At 41.7% G+C, this 19551-nt stretch overlaps 1 protein-coding gene across 6 annotated transcripts in view; it reads right to left on the bottom strand.

Annotated features, from left to right (window-relative positions):
• Positions 1-6417: 6417 nt before the first annotated feature.
• Positions 6418-19551, bottom strand: part of NRP1 (neuropilin 1) — a 159067-nt gene continuing 145933 nt past the window's right edge. For 2 of the 6 annotated variants that reach the window (XM_025396076.1, XM_025396081.1), the window contains 4 exons: positions 15444-15715; positions 14854-14950; positions 11661-11711; positions 6422-9296 (listed from right to left, as the gene is read on the bottom strand). In XM_025396076.1, coding sequence (XP_025251861.1) covers positions 9007-9296; positions 11661-11711; positions 14854-14950; positions 15444-15715 — 710 coding nt within the window. In that variant the 3' untranslated portion in view covers positions 6422-9006. Of the gene's footprint in view, positions 9297-11660; positions 11712-14853; positions 14951-15443; positions 15719-19551 lie in introns of all 6 variants that reach the window. The other 4 variants (XM_025396079.1, XM_025396078.1, XM_025396077.1 and 1 more) reach the window with 4 other exon arrangements.

The following is a 19551-nucleotide window of genomic DNA, read 5'->3' as shown; positions in this document are numbered from 1 at the left end:
CCACCACACCTGGCTTTTTTTTTTTTTTTTTTTTTTGAGACGGAGTCTTGCTCTGTTGCCCAGGCTGGAGTGCAGTGGCATGTGGTCTCCGCTCACTGCAAGCTCCGCCTCCCGGGTTCCTGCCATTCTCCTGCCTCAGCCTCCCAAGTAACTGGGACTACAGGTGCCTGCCACCAAGCCTGGCTAATTTTTTTTTGTATTTTTAGTAGAGACGGGTTTTCACCATGTTAGCCAGGATGGTCTTGATCTCCTGACGTCATGATCCACCCGCCTTGGCCTCCCAAAGTGCTGGGATTACAGGTGTGATTCCCCGTGCCCCGCCTTTTTTTGTATTTTTAATAAAGACAGGGTCTCACCATGTTGTCTAGGCTGGTCTCTAACTCCTAGACTCAAGCAATCCACCCACCTGGGCCTCCCAAAGTGCTGGGATTATAGGCTTAAGCTACTGTACCCAGACCTGTCTGCTTAATTTTCTTTCTTGCATGTAGAGGATGTAGTTTTAGTGTACTATTTGAGCTATTAACTCAAAACTTTCGTAGTCTATCTTACTCGTTCGTTTTCTGCCTGTAGTTTTTCATTTCCATTCTGCTATTGTACTTAGTTATTTTTTTAAGCTTCATTACACATTTATTAGGTTTAAAGTATCGTTTTTATATATGAAACAAAATCATGGAGGTACAGAAAGTAGTAGTTTATGCTTAATCTGTCTTTTTGAATGAGAAGCAGGCTCAGAGTTAGGTGTCTGGAGACCTTTCAGTAATCCCCAAATAATGCCACTCAGGAAGCTGTCTGCCTCCCTAACTGACCCTGCAGGTGGCCTGGTTGTGTTTCTAAAATCTATCCTTACTGCTGGCATCCCACAGAGCTAACCTTTTATGCCATGTTCAACACAATATCCACAAGGTTGGTCTTCCCGCAGTTGCTGGGAGAGGAGCTGCGATGAAGCCATGAATGATTTTGCACTCAATAAGTTTTGTGTGGTGAGAATGGGTAGAGATAAGAAAAGAAGAAATTTAGGCAGGAGGACTGCTTGTCTCTGTGGAAGAGATAAGTAGTGGAGGAGGTGTCATCCTGATATAGAGTAATTCCAGAACAAGCAGAGTGTGAAAGAAATTTCTTTTAAGAAAAAAAATGAAAACTTGGAGACTGTAATCCTCCAAGTTCTTGCTGAAAAAGGAGAATCTCCTGCACCCAACTCTAAAAGTCTCCTGATGTCTGATTTCTTTCTTTCTTTTTTTTTTCCTTAAGATAGCGTTTTGCTCTGTCACCAGGTTGGAGTGCTGTAGTGTAATCATGGCTCACTCAGCCTTGAACTCCTGGGCTTAAGTGATCCTCCCACCTCAGTCTTCCAATTAGCTGAGACTACAGGTACACACTACCACACCTGGCTAACTGAAAATTTTTTTTTGTAGAGTGGCGTCTTGCTATATTAACCAGGCTGGTTTCAAACCATGGTTCCATTATTCGACAAATATTGATTTAACATCTCCCATGTACCAGGTACTGTTTATTCCATGTGTTGTAGACACTGCACTAAACTAAGTGGATGACAATCAGTGCCCTCATGGAATCTGTATTTAACAGTGTAGATAGATAATAAAATAAGTCAGTAGAGTATATATTGTACTAACAGGTGATAAATTCTAGGGAAAGAAATAAAATAGGGAGTGGAGACAGGAAGTCCTGTGGATGGGAATATTCACAAATATTGTGGATATTGGGCCCCAGATATTGTTTGACTTCCTTCCTTGGGTTTTGGCCCAAATATAAACACAAACCCTTCCCCTCTCCTTTGGAAAGCTGAGATGCATGGTGACTTTAAAATCACTGCATATTACTGAAGTTACTGAATACTAAATGACTAAATATGAAGGGAAACTCAAGTGGAAATACATGAGCACACATGAGAAGTGTAAACGTTGGCTCCTGGGACTCAGAGCCTGTCTCATTTCACATGGTGCCTCCTAAGAGCTTTTTTCTTTGAACCCAAAGGGCTTAAATAATTCTAAAGACTCTTACTGCAGATTCCGCACTTCCTGTCTCCTGACCTGCTTCCATATGGAGGATGCCTCTCACAGTCCCACACTCAGGAGGCTCATCTTTGACATGAGCCATCTCATCTCATTTGACATCTTGTTTGACTGCTCCATCTAAATTATGGTTGGTTTCCAGTTGGAGAAGAACCTCACTTCCCTACGTGACAAGCATAGTGAATGATCTCATCTACCCTTCTATGGCAGAAGTGTGGCTTTGCCCTTGAAAGTTGTGGCAGAGGCTGGGCACAGTGGGTCATAGCTGAAATCCCAGCATTTTGGGAGGCCAAGAAGTGGGGATTGCTTAAGCCCAGGAGTTTGAGACCAGGCTGGGCAACATAGCAAGACCCATTGTCATTTAAAAAAAAAAAAAAAGAAAGCTATGACAGAGATGCCAACAGCTCACTGAATATACAAGTGCTCCCCCTCTTTTCTCAGAGCCCTTGAAATGTAGTAGGGTCTGTGTCAACTTCAGGCTGAAGCATCTGAGACAATAAGCATCTTTCTAGTTCTCTCTTGCACAGAGACTACAAGCCACATGTTCTGGTTAGTATGGCAGCAAGAAGTAACCAGCCTGGATCCTTGAATCACTGCATGGAAGAAAACTGCGCTGCAGAGCCACCAGACTCACGCTGCAATTTGTGTGAGCAACAAATACACTTGTATAGGTTAATCCACTAATATTTGGGAGTGTATTTCTTACCTTATAGCCTAACCTAAGCTGACTAATACCAGGCCTAATAGTAAAGTGAGATCGTAGCTTAACATACTGCAAAGCATTTCTGTAGCAACTGACATGCAGTGACAAAACTTTGTCTTTACACTGTGGAAGCAGCGTAGGGTATCTATTAGGATTATAAGCTTCGTGTTAGACAGACCTGGGTTTGAATCTTGCAAGTGCACCTTACCAACTAGCTGTGTGACATTAGTTACTTTTCTTAGCCTCTCTGAACCTATTTTTATATCCCCAAATCACAAGGTAGCTTGAAGGATTAATTGAGGTATCTAGCAAAGTCTGGTACACAGCAAACCTTTAGGAAACGGTAGTGGTTATGATATTAAGGAGTTAAGATATTTATGCAGAGTGGATTTGACAATGTGCTTCCTGAGTAGTTGGAACATAAATATCTACTGTAGTTAACTCTGTGTGTTAGGGTACACGGGAGAGATCACCCTGTTGCCCCTGCTTGGACCCCTCCAGGCAGCCAAACTTTCTAATATGTACGTGAAATTAAATAGAAGGGAGAATTTGTTATTTGCATGACAAAAAGAGTATTTCTTCTTACAAGTAAAGAGAATATAAATAAAATTAAAAGTTGACCCAAGATAGATCATGTTTAAGACTCTAAAAATAAGTTTCTTATAGTTGGAGGGCTTGAATTCCAGCAGAATTGCAAAAGACCAGAGCATAATAATTGAGTCTGCCTTGAATATATCATATATACAAAGTTAAGGAGCAATTTAATCAGCATTGAAAAATTTCAGAAGTTGGACAAAATTAGAGCAATGATAATCCTGATAGGTGATGGAATGATTTCCTGGCAGGATAACATCAAGATCATGAGCACTGCCAGCATCATCTATCTGAAAAAATGATAATGAGGCCTTAAGGAAAGGGTGTGGAATTGGCTCATGTCAGAAATGATGGGGCAGCGATGCCCAGATCACTGAAAGGAGCATTATGAGGATCAGAGACCTGCTTTCCATCCGAGTGAGTCATTGTCTTGTCCAAGCTGCACAAAGGCAAGACTCAGAAGCCCCTTCCAGGACAGTGAGTCCATTTCCAGCCCAACATTCTGCCAGAGCAAGCGACTTTCCGAGTCCATTTACAGGGCAGTGATAAAATTAGATTATTGGCTATGAATATTATACACTTGTGAACGCCTGCATCATTACAGCACAATTCCATTTAGATGTGGAGATGAGACAATCTTTCCGCATAGAAAAACCCTCTCTCGAGAGCCACTATTGACAACAAAGCTCTATTATCTGATATTTTCTTTAATAAGAAAGATTAAATAGAGCTCCGTCTAGTTTTACTATTCAGGAATTTAATATCTTTGGAAGGTATTAAGCCGTGTGTGCTATGTAAGGCAACGTCCTTTGAGTAGAAGGAATTGGGTATTCACATATTGGTGTGCATTCCTCTTTCTCCACTGACTGCACTGTGATAAGGAAAAGAGCATTTGCTATGCTTCTGCCACACTTTTAAACTTTTTAATCCAGCAAATTACCACATCAGCAGCCTCTCTTCTCTATCAGAAAAGCCCATTTTTAGGCCCCTCACAAGTAATCAGGCAGAATGACCACAAAGCACTTCTGGATTAAGTGAGATTTTAAATTTACCGGTGTTATTACAGGCTGCATTGTGTTTAGATGCTTCTGAAAAGCGCTTTGTGTTCAGACACCACCATCTGAAGCAATGCAAACTTTCGCACACCTGGCTTAGGTGGCGGCAGGCCACGTTGGGACTTCTTAAACCTGAATGTGATGACAGGTGGTCTGGGGATCTTGTTAAAATGACTCAGCAGATCTGGGGCACAGCCCGAGACTCTGCATTTCTAATAGGCTTCCAGTGATGCTGCTGCTATTGCTGCCTCTTGGGACACATTTTGGGCAGCCAGGTCCCGTGTGAACCTCTCCCATGTTAATGCAGAACTGTGGAACGGTGGGAGGAATGGAGGAGAGATGAGACCAGATACATCCTGGACTCATCACTCAACCTCTCTGAACTTTGGATTCCCCATTTATAAAGTAGAATGAATAATTACAAAACTTACCTTACTTACCTTTCACAAAGCAGCTGTGAAAACAGCTAGAGTTTCAACAAACAGCAGTATGATGCCATCACCATAGACAATCCCCATACTCTTTCTCTCCTAAAATGATGGGATCAGCTCCTAGGACCTTTCTGGCATGCATGTGATAATGTGATGTTCTCCTCTGAATCATCTTTCAATGTTTCTTTGGAACATTGTGGAGAAAAAGTCAGTTCTCATCATTGTCTTCCATGCTTCTTGGTGCTAAGTTCTACTCAGTGTGACAGTCCCTTCATCTAGGTTTCTCAATCCCCAAGTTGAAATTCTGCTTAAGATCCCTTAGTGGATATAGTTTAGGGAAATAGAGCTAATTCTTGGCAAAGCTATTTTTTAATGCAACACAAACAGTTATAATTACCATTGGGAAGCAGAAGCATTATGGAATGCTGATTTGATTTGCATAAAAATACGGTGCAATTCAGCCCAAGTGGCAATTAATAAGTTATGAGGGAAGAAAGGAGACAGAATAGTAAATCATTTTATGCTTTAAGTTAAATGTTTCAGTCCTGAATCTGGGAAGTATCATACAGCGATTTAGCTTGTTAAACCTAGTACGAAAAGCCTAGCTTAGCCTCTAACTAGGGATAAGAGTGAAAAGTATTCAGGTCGAAGTTCTTCTCAAACAATAAAACAGAGATAATATTAGTGCATGGCCCTTAGCATTTTTCAGAAAGTATGTGTGGATTAATTCTAATAGACTCCTTGGAAGTCATCATATTTTTCTGGAAACATCCATGAATTTAGGTAGAATGTAACTTTAGTAAAGTGATTCTCTCTGACTCTTTTCTGGGAGTAGAGAGACCTAAAAACTCATGCATTAGGGAAAATTTTCTATTCTCAGTTAATCTTGGGAAATGCAAAAAGGCATAAGCATCCAGAGAAAAGCAGGAAGTGGAGGAAATATTGACTGATGGAGTCTGGCTGTCCAAAGCAGCCCACTCCTCAGGGAGTTCCTGTGCTTCCAGGAATTAGTTTTCCTACAGTCAGAGGATGGTAGTGGAGAAAGACTTACTGGTCTGTGAGTAATAGAAATTAAGCTAGGCCAGTTTTGTTGTAAAAAGGGCCCCTTTAACTGGACACTTCTGTTGTCCTTGTTGTTGTTATTATTTTTCCTATTATTCTGGTTCCAGATGGAATAAAAACTTTCCTAAGAATTACCAAACAGCCAGTTGTAATGTCCTACCCAACTTTTCCCATTACCTAAATGTAGCATGGGTGCATGAATAAATACTGCCAGACTCATTACTATTTTCTACAAGAACAAAACTTACCAAGTTATGAGTGAATATGATAAAAGAAACTTTACCAAATGAAATATAGAACATTTGACACACAATTTAGGATTTAAACATTTCCATTCCTAATGTCAAATTCTGTACTCCTTATCATGACAGGGTCCAATTTGAGTTGAGATTCTACTTTCGGAAAATGTCTTCTTAATCTTCTCTCCTTATCAGAATATTTTTAAAAAGAGAACTTTAAAAAATCTTGAAAGTTATTGGATGGTGACATGTCACCAACTTCTTTAACTAGAACAGTGCTAATATAATAAAAGCCATCAGGTGTGGGATATTTTATGAAAATGTTTAATTCAACTGTTTCTTTGGAATGTAGTAGTCATAGTTTGGAATTTAAGTTACAGTTCAGTTCTATGTGGTTTTTATGCTACTCAGTGTCTGAGAATACAAATGTCATTTAAAGTTAAGGCTTCGCTGTTCATTTTGAAACAACAATTTACAAGTGTCATATTGTCATAGAAAATAATAATTTCTGTAAAAAAAATCTGCACAAAATCTTATGATGGTACAAAACATGAAGCAATAATATACCAGTAAAATGAAAACATTTTACTACAGAAAGTTTTATAGATTTCCATAAAGAAAAAATATGTTATTTTACACCTTTAAAAATTACAAAACAATCTAAAACAATATAAACTGAACATTTTGTAACACTGCCTTTACAAATTAATAACTTTATAAACATATAATTTTTAAATATATTTATCAGTGCAAGATACTTTAAATTTTAAAGTTGCAGTATCATTTTTCCTTGGCTGAGGACAACTTTAAGTCTGTTGCCTTTAAAAGCAAAAAACAAGTCTTTCTTAGTGCTTTCCTTCTGGTAGGATTATATCAGCTAAATGAATGCCTCTGGGGACAAAAAACTATTCTTCTTTCATGGTGATCAATACTTTCCTGGAAACAAAAGGCATTCTCAATCCAATTTAACTAAGATGAATGGACTGTCTCATCTATGATGCAAATGTGACTCCCAACAAATGTCTTTGAGTGAGATGTCTAGCAATGCGGGAAGGGAGGAAGATCTAAAAAATCTCATGTCCAACATGGCATGATAAAAATGCACCAAAAACCACCAAAGCTTCTTTGGGTTAATTCATAGGCTGCCTGGTAAGATACTTGCTTCCCTGTGCCGTTAGAGGCTTTAGGTATTGCCAGCCCTAAGGCAGGCTTATTTTTTTGCGAGCCGCTGGAAATTTCTAGAAGCATTCATTTAAGTCTATTTTTTCAAGGCTGCTGTTATGAATTTTGTAAACCATTTGTTTTGACTTTATGTTTTCCCCCCTCTTATCTTAAAATACTTGACGCCCAGGCATCAGGATTTATAGTTTAATTCTTAAATTAACTGTTATTCCTTCCAATTCCCTTGTCTGACTCAGAAGCAAAACAAGAAGGTTCTCTTGGGTCATTTTTGAATATTTGGATAGAAAAATCTCATGCTTTTGGATATTGGAAGATTTTATCCAGTTCTTCCTTTGGGTCTCACTTGAAAGCCAATTTGTATTCTTTCTTTCCTCAACTTACCACTATTTCTACTAAATGCCAACATTTCTATCAGAGGTCGTTTTGAACAGAATAGATAAGGAAAAAAGATACTGTCACTTTAACCAGTTAACAAGAAAACCAAAGTTAGACTTTGGAGGGCAAAGTTAGGAATTTCCCTTATTTATTTATTTTTAAACATAAAGTCTAGTAAAATCGTTTGCCATTCCCAGCAGGTTAAAGCTGCAAGTTTCTTTTCTGGACAATGGCAAATCCTCCAATTTTAAGAGAGATAAAAAGACAGAGAGATAGGAGAGAGAAAGAGAAAAGAGTTTACATTTGAAAATACATTCCATATGAAAGAACAACAAGAGAGAATATTGCAGCTTTATACAAAAGGGTCAAGAGACATGAAATTGAACTACAGAAAAAGCAGAACAATTAAGCCACATTGCCAAATCTTCAGAGCCCTTGCCTGCCCAGAGGGGCTGACGTCTCACACGAAAATAAACTTTCTTCTTAGTCAGTGGGCCACCAGGGTTTGATTAAAGAGTAGGGCTTTCACCAGCAAGAAAGAGAGTGGGTCGTTAATGTAACACAATGAACCAGTACAAACAAAAAGGCACTTGAGAGGACATAGACTAGCCAGTGCCAAGGATTTGTGTCTTTGTTGTTGCAGTTGTCAGCAGTACACCCAGTGGCCAGCCGTGTTCAGGGATGGCACTGTTTTCTGTATGGAGTTCACAAGCACGAGGTTTAGTACAACACTGGAAAAACAGCAAGAAAATCGGACAGTATTGCTTCGTAAACAGGGCTGATGCACTATACTGGTACTGAGGCTACAGTACTTTAAAAAGAAAACAGCCTAATCCTTCTTTGCCTATGCACGACGCGGGCAATTATACACAAGTACAACTTCAGGAGTCCACTGATATGCGGTGATTCTAGTATATTCTGGGCACTGGGTTTCAGGTAGCATGTCCATCCAAAGGGCCACACGGAATACGCTTGGTGCCAGCATCTTGGATTTCGCACAGTTTCCAAAAAGAATCCATAAAAGGGAGAGGAGGCGGGGGGGGGGGCAGGAGGGGTCGAAATGAATGATTATGTCAACCATACTTGGTCTCAACACCAGCATCTGATTATTCAAATGAAACCAAGAGGAAAAAAGCTGACTGTACATGAGTCCGATGGTGAACACAGCTCCTTGTCCATGTCTGTCGGCCATACTCATTGAAGCTCCTGAGAAAAGCCTGGCTCAGTGGTCATCAACACACTTCCCAGCCTGTATAGTGAAAGATCAACAGCTCCCCAGCTCACTCCCGTCCTTCCACTTCCGTCCTCTGACTGTCTTTTCATCACTGTCTGCCTTCATGCCTCCGAATAAGTACTCTGTGTATTCAGTTTGTCTTTTTTCAACTTCACACCATCCACAAGTTCAAAGTTATAGTTCTCCAGGGCAGACAAGTTTCTTTCTGACATCCCATTATGCCAACAGGCACAGTACAGCACGACCCCACACACAGCCCCCAGGAGGACCCCCAGGGCGCTCATGGCTATGATGGTGATGAGGATGGGGTCTAAGGTCTTCAACACATTGCCTGGCTTCTTGGAGATGTTCTTGTCACCTTCTCCTTCACCTTCATATCCTGGTGTGCTCCCTATGGAAAATAACAATATTGTCTCCGTGAGCACTGCCAACGGACCAGATGAAAGCAGACAGAAAAATAGAAAGAAACGAAACAGGAGCAAATTGCACACCCCAGTTTTGCCTGTCGTGTCTGATTCATTGTTGGGAATGGAAGTGTGGGAGGTGGTAGTGGGGAGTGGGAGGTGGTAGTGGGGAGTGGGCGCTGGGGCTTCTGCCAGACTGCTTAGCACGTGGAAACAACCTGTTCTGGATAAACTGGGAGGTTCCATGCTCATCTAATTCAGATTTCATGCTGCCCCATCTGTCCTAGATTGTAATCTGTGTTTACAGTCCTTGGCTAGATATGTGGTCATTAAGTTTTGCAAAATGCTTAGTCACACATTAGTCTAGCAAGGGGATTTTACCATTCCCAGTGCGTGTACCTAATCCCAAAACAGGCATGAGAAAAACCTTCATGGCCGCCCTTCTACGTGGTGCTGCTTCCAGGATCTGGCATGGTTTATGCATGTGTTTGTTCTCCCATATGGGAAATCTTCAAGTCAAACAAATTTTGCCCAAAGTCTACAGTAGTTTCAGTAAAGAAGGAGTGATTTTTTTAGAACAAGAGAATGCTTGCTGCTGACATGTAAACAGAGTGTGGCTCAAATCGAGAAAACCGTGTCTGTCATGCCGAATAGAAGACATTTACTAATAATCAGCATCTTTGCAGCCCTGGTAGTTTAACCGGAGACAGTTGCACTGCTCTGCAGCTCAGTCACTGGGGACTTGTTTTCTTTAGAGTGGAGTGGGAGAAATTGTTAACATGGCAGCTTTCAGCCTAATTACCTGGTACTAGAAACGGGATGAAAATGTTAACACACAATGTGCCTGGGGTTTACTTAATGGTGTTCTGATCAACAAAGATTCCAATCAAAGAAAACTAAAAATATGAGACGCAAGTCCCTAACCAAGAGAAAACAAGCCTTGGGACATATTAATATTCTCTCCCTTGATGAAATATTGTTTTGAAACAACCTCTAATAAAGTTTATATCTCTGTGTGGACTTGGTAATGTGTTCATATTACTAACAGCATGGTGCCATATTTATTTGTCTCTGTGAAGTCCACGACTGGCCATAGAGTAGGATCCCATCTCTAACGGCAACAGATGCTGACGTGCATTGATGATCAGGGTGTAGCACTACCCACAGCAGCTGTCAGTGATGCTGGAGCAAGTGTCCAACAGCCCACAATGCTGGCTGGGAGATGTGGAAACTTCTAGGAATAGAGTTATATCAGGCAAGGCCTAACTCTGATCAAAGGTGTTGCATTTGATCACCAAGCAGCGTTCAACAAAAACACACATTTATAGTTCATCAGGCTAAAGTGTGAGGCTGCCACCCAGTTAGCTATGCTACTTAAGTTTCAGTCTCACTATCTGTAGAATGGGGATAAATACAACCCCTAGAGCTGCTGTGAGGATTAAATAAGCTAAGGTATGTAGGATGGGTGCAGTGGCTCATGCCTGTAATCCCAGCACTTTGGGAGGCTGAGGTCAGGGAATCGCTTAAGCTAAGGAATTCGAGACCAGCCTGGGCAACGTGGTCAAAATCCATCTTACAAAAGACACAAAAATAAGTTGGGCATGGTGGTGTGGGCCTGTAGTCTGCTTGGAAGGTTGAGGTAGGAAAAATTGCTTGAACCTGGCAGGTGGAGGCTGCAGTGAGCTGAGATCACACCACTGCACTCCAAGCCTGGGTGACAGAGACAGACTCTGTCTCAAGAAAAAAAGAAAAGAAAAGAAAAAGATCAGGTATGTAAAGTGCTCAGAACATACTAGCTCTTCAATAAATCCTTCTTATCATCATCATCGTCATCACAAAACCAAGGTTCCAGTAGAGGAAGATGGGAAAAGATGAATCAAACACAATGGATTATCTCAGAAATTGGGCTCTGGTCTCTTAAAGATCCTAGCTGGATATCATCTAGAGACAATAATTTTGGTTGGTTTCAAATGACCGTGTATGGAAATAGTCTTCGCTAGTTTTCTGTCTTTGTAGTGATAAACTCAGTGTGTTTGAGCTGATTATCCTTTATGTTCCACCTCTAGACTGGGCAAGGAAGGGCCAGGGTGAGCACACTTCCCAGGCTCAACCAAGTATGTACAAGCAGGAACCGTCACCGAGGCTTCCCAAGTCTTACGGGCAGCTCGGAAGTGGGTACTCTGTGGGCACAATCCGACCCACAGCACCAACCCAGGGCCATGGGCATAGATGTTTTTCATTTGAACTTTTTGACATTCCGGTGTATTAGAGTTCCACAAAGTTGCTTCATAAACACAATGAAAGCCATAGTAAAAATTTTTTTTAAAAATTGGTTAGCAAGACAAATTTACCTGTTTCATCAATTTTAATTTCTGGGTTCTTTTTATCCAGGTCTGCTGGTTCTGATAAGTCAAACAAAATTGAAAGAGATATTTGAACTGCCAACAAAATATAATTCACCAAACTACACAAACCTTTAGGTACAGACACACAGACACACACACACAGACACACACACACACACACACACACACACGTCTCTACTGGGCTCCTTTTGGATTTTTTAGTTCAACCAGAACCCACCAAATAGATCAATAAATGACCAGGAAATTGGTGATGTGACGTCACAACACTGCCTTTAAGGTGCCATATCTAAATCCAGGCAGCACTGCTGCTAGCAGAGTCTGTTGTTTTAGGAGACAAGGGTGGGCTGGGTGTGCTGGCTCATGCCTGTAGTCCCAGCAGTTAGGGAGGCCAAGGCAGGAGAACTTTAGGCTAGGAGTTTAGGACCAGCCTGGACAACATAGTGAGACCTCTACAAAAATAAAAAATTAGCTTCCCAGCTACTTAGGAGGCTGAGGCGGAAGGGGAGCTTGCGCCCAGGAGATGGAGTTTACAGTGAGCCATGATGGTGCCACTGCACTCCACCCTGTGTGATGGAAGCGAGACCCTGTCTCAAAAAAGCAAAAACAACAACAACAACAACAACAAATTTTTTAAAAAAAAGGAGAGAAGGGGGAAGAGACATGGTTTTGGCATCTGAAATGTGGAAGAAAAATCCAGTGAACATAGGTTCTACCGAAGTAGATTTGTACATACGGCGACCATCCTATAGTTTGCAGAAAACTGCTTCCTAAATTTGGTGTGTGTTAGTTTTGCTTCTCGAATAGGATGTCAACTCTTTGAGGGAAGAGACTGTGTCCTGTGTATTACAAAAATAGATAAATACATAAAATAGCTATCAAAGAAGTTTTGGTATCCCTGTGGTACTAAGTACACAGCAGGAATTTTTGAGTGCTTTGTCCACTGCTATATTCCAGCATTTACAACAGTGTCTAGCACATCATAGGTGCTTTAATAGATATTTGTTGTATGTATGAATGAATGAAAGATTAATAAATAGTTGATAATCTCATAGTATCCACACCCAGATGTTCAAGGATGCATATTTGATGAATCATTGTACAATTTTCTTACACATATTTTTATCGGTAGCAACATAAACAAATAAAGTGGTTTAATGGAGCTCTAGTTGTGACTTTCCCACTAGAATGCCTGGCAGCAACTACAGCTAAATGGACAAATTACAAGAAAAGAAAAAGTACCATAGATATCTCAGCTGTGTCCTGTCTTTCCTTCCTTCCTTCTTTCTTTCCTTCCTTCCTTCCTTCCTTCCTTCCTTCCTTCCTTCCTTCCTTCCTTCCTTCCTTCCTTCCTTCCTTCCTTCCTTCCTTCTCTTTCTTTCTTTCTTTCTTTCTTTCTTTCTTTCTTTCTTTCTTTCTTTCTTTTCTTTCTTTCTTTCTTTCTTTCTTTCTTTCTTTCTTTCTTTCTTTCTTTCTTTCTTTCTTTCTTTCTTTCTCTCTCTTTCTTTCTTTTCTTTCTTTCCTTTTCTCCTTCTCCCCTTCCTTCCTTCCTTCCTTCCTTCCTTCCTTCCTTTCTTCCTTCCTTTTCTCTCCCCTTCTTTTTTTGAAATGGGGTCTTGCTCTGTCACCTAGGCTGGAGTGCACTGGCATGATCTTGGCTCACTGCACTTCTGCCTCCTGGGTTCAAGCAGTTCTCCTGCCTCAGCCTCCCAAGTAGCTGGGATTACTACAGGTGCGTGCCACCACGCCCAGCTAATTTTTGTATTTTTTAGTAGAGATGGGGTTTTGCCATGTTGGCCAGGCTGGTCCTAAACTCCTGGCCCCAAATGATCCTCCCACCTCGGCCTCCCAAAGCGTTGGGATGACAAGCGTGAGCCACTGCGCCTGGCTCAGCCATGTACTTTCACTGGAGCATCCGCATGCTGCTTTGCATATGGTATGTAGTCAGAACTTGTTGAACTGAATTGAATTTCGTTTCTTTGTTTTAGTCTGTGGAGTTTGCTCTCACATCCCAAAACATCACCATCATCATTCTCACTTTGGAATGGAGAAGTGAAGATATCACAGACATTGTGTTACTACATGAAATACACATTTTTACAGCAGTGTAGATATGGATGTGGGTAACTTGTAAAGGAGTTGCAGCTAAACTATTAAGCCTTATCATTCTTGTGAAGATTTGCTAAGTAGGGTGGCACGAGGCAGATTCCCTTTAATGTATGAAGAAACAAGCCTTTCTTCATTGCTCCTTTTTTTTTTTTTTTTTTTTGCCCAATTTCTTCAATGGATCCTATCAAATTATTGCCACTTTAGGGATTATATATATCCAGTATATTATATAATAAAAGCTTTGTAAGTTGCTGAAATGACCAAAACCCCCATTACAGCCAACAGGCCTCCTTTGTCTTAAATTTGCCCAATAGGCTTATCCCATTTTGTTATAATTAACATCGTATTATATAATGATGTATAACAAAAGTTTCAATGTAGCAAATGGAGCTTAAGACTAATTACCATGCTATTACACTGCCATTAGTAATGCTATTTGTAATTATATATCAAGAACTAGGGAATATGAATTGGTTTTCTATGTCTTACATCCACCTAGTACAAGAACCATAAAGACCAACTCTGAAATACTAGGCCAAGTTTCTGAATTTCATTTAAGTCTTTTAAGCCATTTCAGCTATTTTAAAAGTCAGAAACATCTACTTATTTGTAATAAAGCAAAGAATTATGGCTTCTATGGTTCATTAACAATGTATTCTTAATTAAACTCGTCCTGATCAAAGTTTTCAGAGGCTTGCTGTTTTGTTTATACACTCAGATATTTGGAATTATCCAATGTCTGACTTTCCGCTGCTCATCAAAATGTTTCCGTATGGCATATACAGCTTGTAAGCTGGGTCTTCTTAGCTATAATCTTTGGATTCTGCATTATTTGTGGAGTTTTGTAGGTATCAAGCAGACATTATGAAGGACCTAGGGTAGGTAATGGGACAGCCACAGGTAAATTGGGCTGATTTTATGCCCTGTTGCACCAGAATATGCATTTCCTATGATGTGCCGAGAGGCCACACGGAAATTCTAAGTAGAAATGGGCAAAACAAAGACCACCACTTTGGCAAGAGTCTTGCCCTGGGCAAGTACCCCATTGGTTTCTACAGCAGCTCATACTTACTTGCACAATCTTCTTGTGAAATGTGGTTATTGATACTAATGTCATCCACAGCAATCCCACCAAGGTTTCCTTTTCCGATTTCACCCTCGAAAATCACCTAACAGAATAAGATCATTTTCACAGTATTGAAATGCTCATCTCACGTGGCAGAGTTTACAAATGCTTGTTCAGCTCCCGCTATGACACATCGATTAAAGTCATCAGATTCAGTGTAAGCACACACTTCACTCATCAATCCACATTAGCTGCCTGGTGATGGCATGCACCTTCTCCTCACACTCTCTTTTTATAATACAAACTTTAAAATGGGAGAAAGCAGCAAACAAAAGGAATGATACATTGTGAAAGCCCAGAAATAGATGACATGGAAGTCCTTTGTGTTCTTTCTCAGCAAATTGGTTCTGTTCCTACAATATAGGAGACTGTGAAATCTGCTTTGAAGGTGGTTATCATTGCAGCAATATCTCAGGGTTGGGAAACACTGGAAATAATTTCAGAATAATTCCCGCATCTCATTTGCACAACCTCCAACATATCGTCTCAGTATTCCTGCAGCCACTGCCCCCCCCAGCCTTGGGAAGAGGTCATACCTGATAAAGTTTCAGAGACTTGTGGAGCAAGACACGCCCTTCCTTCCAGTGGTCACCTTGGTGTCCAATGGCCATCCAGACCAGCTGATCATACTCCTCTGGCTTCTGGTAGCGCAGTTTGACCCTGAGTGTGCCGACGTGGGACCCAGACATGTGATACCAGAAGGTCATGCAGTGGGCAGAGTTCTGGGAATAAACCACAGGGCTCACCAGGCGAGCCACTTTGCCCTTCTGATTTTCATCAGCTTGGGAATAGATGAAGTTGCCATCTCCTGCTGTGACAAAGAACTGTGTTAGGGAGAGTGGCCAGGATTACCACACTTTTTTCTCTCTTATTTCAAGTCTCACTAATCAAAAGCTTCCTGCGCTGAGTGCCAAGAACTCAAATATGTAGTGGAAAGGGAGAAGTGTGCATACTTGGGGACCTCATGGGCACCTGAGGCCCTGCTCTCAGCTCCTGCAAAATGGACTTTTGATTAGGGGAAGGCTGAGTGGCACTAATTAGGATACTACTTATAATGGAATACATTTTCATATGGACACAGGCTATGGCTCAAGCTGGCATTTGCACCATCACAAGCAAACTGAAAGCAAAGTCTGTGCATAGCCTGGACTGAAAATGCCTGGCTCTCTAAGAAGAAACCTTATTTATTTATTTATTTGTTATGTTTAGACACTCCTGTTGCCCAGGTTGGGATGCAGTGGTGCGATCATAGCTCATTGCAGCCTCAAACTCCTTGGTTCAAGTGATCATCCTGCCTCAACATTCTGAGTAGCTATGACTATGGGCCCGTGCCACCATGCTCAGCTAGTTCTTAAAAAGATTAATTTTTTCTTTAAGAAGAGATAGAGTCTTTGTTGCCTGTGTTGCCCAGGCTAGTCTCAAACTCCTGGCCTCAAGCAATCCTCCCACACTGGCCTCCCAAAATGCTGGGATTACAGGCATGATTCACCACGCTGGGCCTAAGAAACCCTGTTTTCATGCAACTTTAAGATCGCACAGCAGCATCCATGTGAACACATGCATTAAATGAAATCATTGAGATGTATTTTTATTTATCATTTGAGCAGCAGGAATTCTGATTAATGAAACTTCTGTCACTATGACTCCTTGATAATCATAAACCTGTAGTTTTTCCTAATAATGTAGTAATCTTTTAAAAAAACTTTTTCAAGTTCAGATTATTTTTCCCGTAGTTTGTTTTCATGGTTTTTGAATTCCTTAAACACACCTGAGAGCTTGCATCTCTCCTGTGAGCCCTGCTCCTATTTGAGGTGGGCTTCTGGCCCAAGGAGAGGAAGGTTGCCTTGTTGAGGTTCATTAGAACCTGCCATTTTGGCAACATAGACACTTGCTGAACTGCGAGGACTTTCTCTTGGCTTCACTTTTAATGACCCCCACTGGGAGCATTTCCTCCTGCCACCACCTGGTCTAAACACACAACTCATGTCTCACTGTTGGCTTTGCGAATAGAAATCATCTTCTCTAACGCCTCACCTGATTAAGTGTGAATCTGCTGCTCGGGCCTCAGTGGGCAGCAGGAGGTTGTGTTTGTTGCCCAAGAAGCTTGTGTGTTTGCAAGGTGCTTTCTCACTGTGCACCCGTGGGCACATACTCCTTTCTGCTCGCCTGTGTCAACAGTGTCCAGGTGGATGTGGATGTGTTCACGGGCAGTTTCCTTTCCTTACCTGGCTGCTTATGTGAGAGCCCACCCTTCTTCAAACCAGTGGGTGGAATCATAAGGGAAGGGTGTTCACAAGTGGCAACTCTAGCCACTCTAGTAGGTTTGATACTGCAGGATGAATGTCCCTCTCGCTCTCCAACCTTGCAGGGTGTCCTCTGTGACTAAGCTGATCCATTCACGCTTAGGATTTGTTTTGCCCACTAATTTATCAAGATGTGATCACCTGTGTGTGGGATGGTGCCATTTCACTGTGACGAATCCACCAAGATGGAAAAAAAATACACCCATTGTGCCTCCGTCCCCCCAGTCTTATGGAAAAAAGACTGAAATTGGCAATGCTGCTGCCATGTCTTAATCCCACTTACTGAGCTCACTGCTCGAAGTTTATTGAGGCCAGTCAGAGAATGGGTGTTAGAAAGAAGGAGAGAAGTGGACGTAGGTAGAGGGATGCTCTCCCATTGGACATCCTCACTCAACTGCACCATGATCACTTCCTACTCACAACCAGACAGAGAGTTCCTCAAGCACAGGGACCCCCTCCTTCATACCTGTATTTCCAGTGCCCAACACAGCATCTGCCAGGTAACAGCGCTTCTCAAATGATGCCCGTTCAGTGCACTGGGAGAGAAGCCAGATTTCAAGAATCCTCTGCCTGAGGAAGTTCCTATGGTCCCTGCCCTCTCACACTGTACTCTTTAAATATGCTTGTGTGGCCGGGTGTGGTGGCCCACGCCTGTAATCCCAGTACTCTGGGAGGCCGAGGTGGCTGGATCACCTGAGGCTAGGAGTTCGAGACCAGCCTGGCCAACATGACGAAACCATGTCTTTACCAAAAATGCAAAAATTAACCACGCATGGTGGTGGGCATCTGTAGTAGCTCCTACATAGCTGTAGTCCTAAGTAGCTGGGAGTACAGCTACTTGGGAGGCTGAGACAGGAGAATCGCTAGAACCTGGGACGTGGAGGCTGCAGTGAGCCAAGATCACACCACTGCACTCCAGCCTAGGCAACAGAGACCCTGTCTTAAATAAATAAATAAATAAATAAATAAATAAATAAATAAACAAATAAATAAAATGTGCTTGTGTTGCTCCTCTGCTTAGAATTCTTCAGGGGCTGCTCACTGCCTGCAGCCTATCCACACTTCTTCACAAAGAGGGAGCTGGCAGCCCCTCCAATGGACCTTTTATCTGCCTCCATCCTGTTTTCCTCCTGGTCACTGCATCACCAACTTAAGGTATGGTATAAAGAACCAGCAGTGTCCTGCCCAAAACACACACATACACACACACACACGCACATACACACACTCACAATAAACATCCAATCCACAAACTTCTGCTCTACTCAGTGAAAATGGAAGGAATCCAATTTCATCAATTTCCTTGTCAATCTCATTAGGCAAGGAGGTAGCTCCCAAAGTCATGCATACTCTACTTCTACCTAACTACTTCCCATACAAAAACCTGTGCAAAGCATACCAAACACAAGCCAGTAAAATAAGCCTAGCTCAGCTGGTGTCTGGACAGGGCTGCTTTCCCTGACCCCTCTTCCATCATCTTTTACATGGTCCGTTGTCACTGGCCTCTGCCATTGGAAGTCCTCACTGAACTGCACTGTGGTCACTTCCCAACCATGATCAGACTGTGAGTTCCTCAGGTGTAGGGACGTCTTCCTTTACACGTGTATTTCCAGTGCCCAAGACAGCGTCTGCCCTGTAACAGAGCTTCTCAAATACCACTTGTTCAGTGAACCAGGGAGAGATGCCAGACTTCAGGAATCCTCTGAAAGGAGGTACCTAGTTCCATTCTTAGAGGTCAAATGCAGAAAACCAAGCAAATGGGATGCCTTTCAATATGTTCAAAATTAAGCAGCAGGATATTTTACCTAGCTAGTGTTCATTTTCTTTTTAAACAACCCAATCTCTGGTTTGCAAAGTTTCACCAAATAATATTGTAAAAAAAGCACCATCTACTCTCTAATGTCAGTCTACGCGCGGGAGCTTCGCGGAGGTCTCTTTTCATCTAGATCTTTTCCCTGTTAACAAGTAGTTCCTGCCTTTCAGATGTTGGGCTCACCCATCTCTCTGCACAAATGATTATGTTTCTAGAGCTGCAGGGGTTCTTTCTAGTCGGAGCTGACCTGGCACAACTGCCAAGTAAATCTGGGTGGCTGAGAGAACAAAAGAGTCCAACCCTTCTGAAGGAAACACACTTCTCAGCTGTTAATCTAAGACAAGCCCTCCTTCTCTGATACTCTAACACATAAAGCACTGATATTTTCCCTTTCAAGGGTTTTATCACAGTTCTGGGTCAGGAACTCTGTCTTCATTTTCTCAATTAGCACTTTACTTCTGCAAGCCTTTTAGCTTTTGTCTCTGGCTAACATAGCTTTTAACCTCCTTTGAATGTCAGATCCTACTG

Source organism: Theropithecus gelada, chromosome 9 (genome assembly GCF_003255815.1).
Source record: "Theropithecus gelada isolate Dixy chromosome 9, Tgel_1.0, whole genome shotgun sequence".
Lineage (NCBI taxonomy): Eukaryota > Metazoa > Chordata > Mammalia > Primates > Cercopithecidae > Theropithecus > Theropithecus gelada.
Note: the sequence above shows the minus strand (reverse complement) of the source record. Positions and strands in the feature narration are given on the sequence as shown.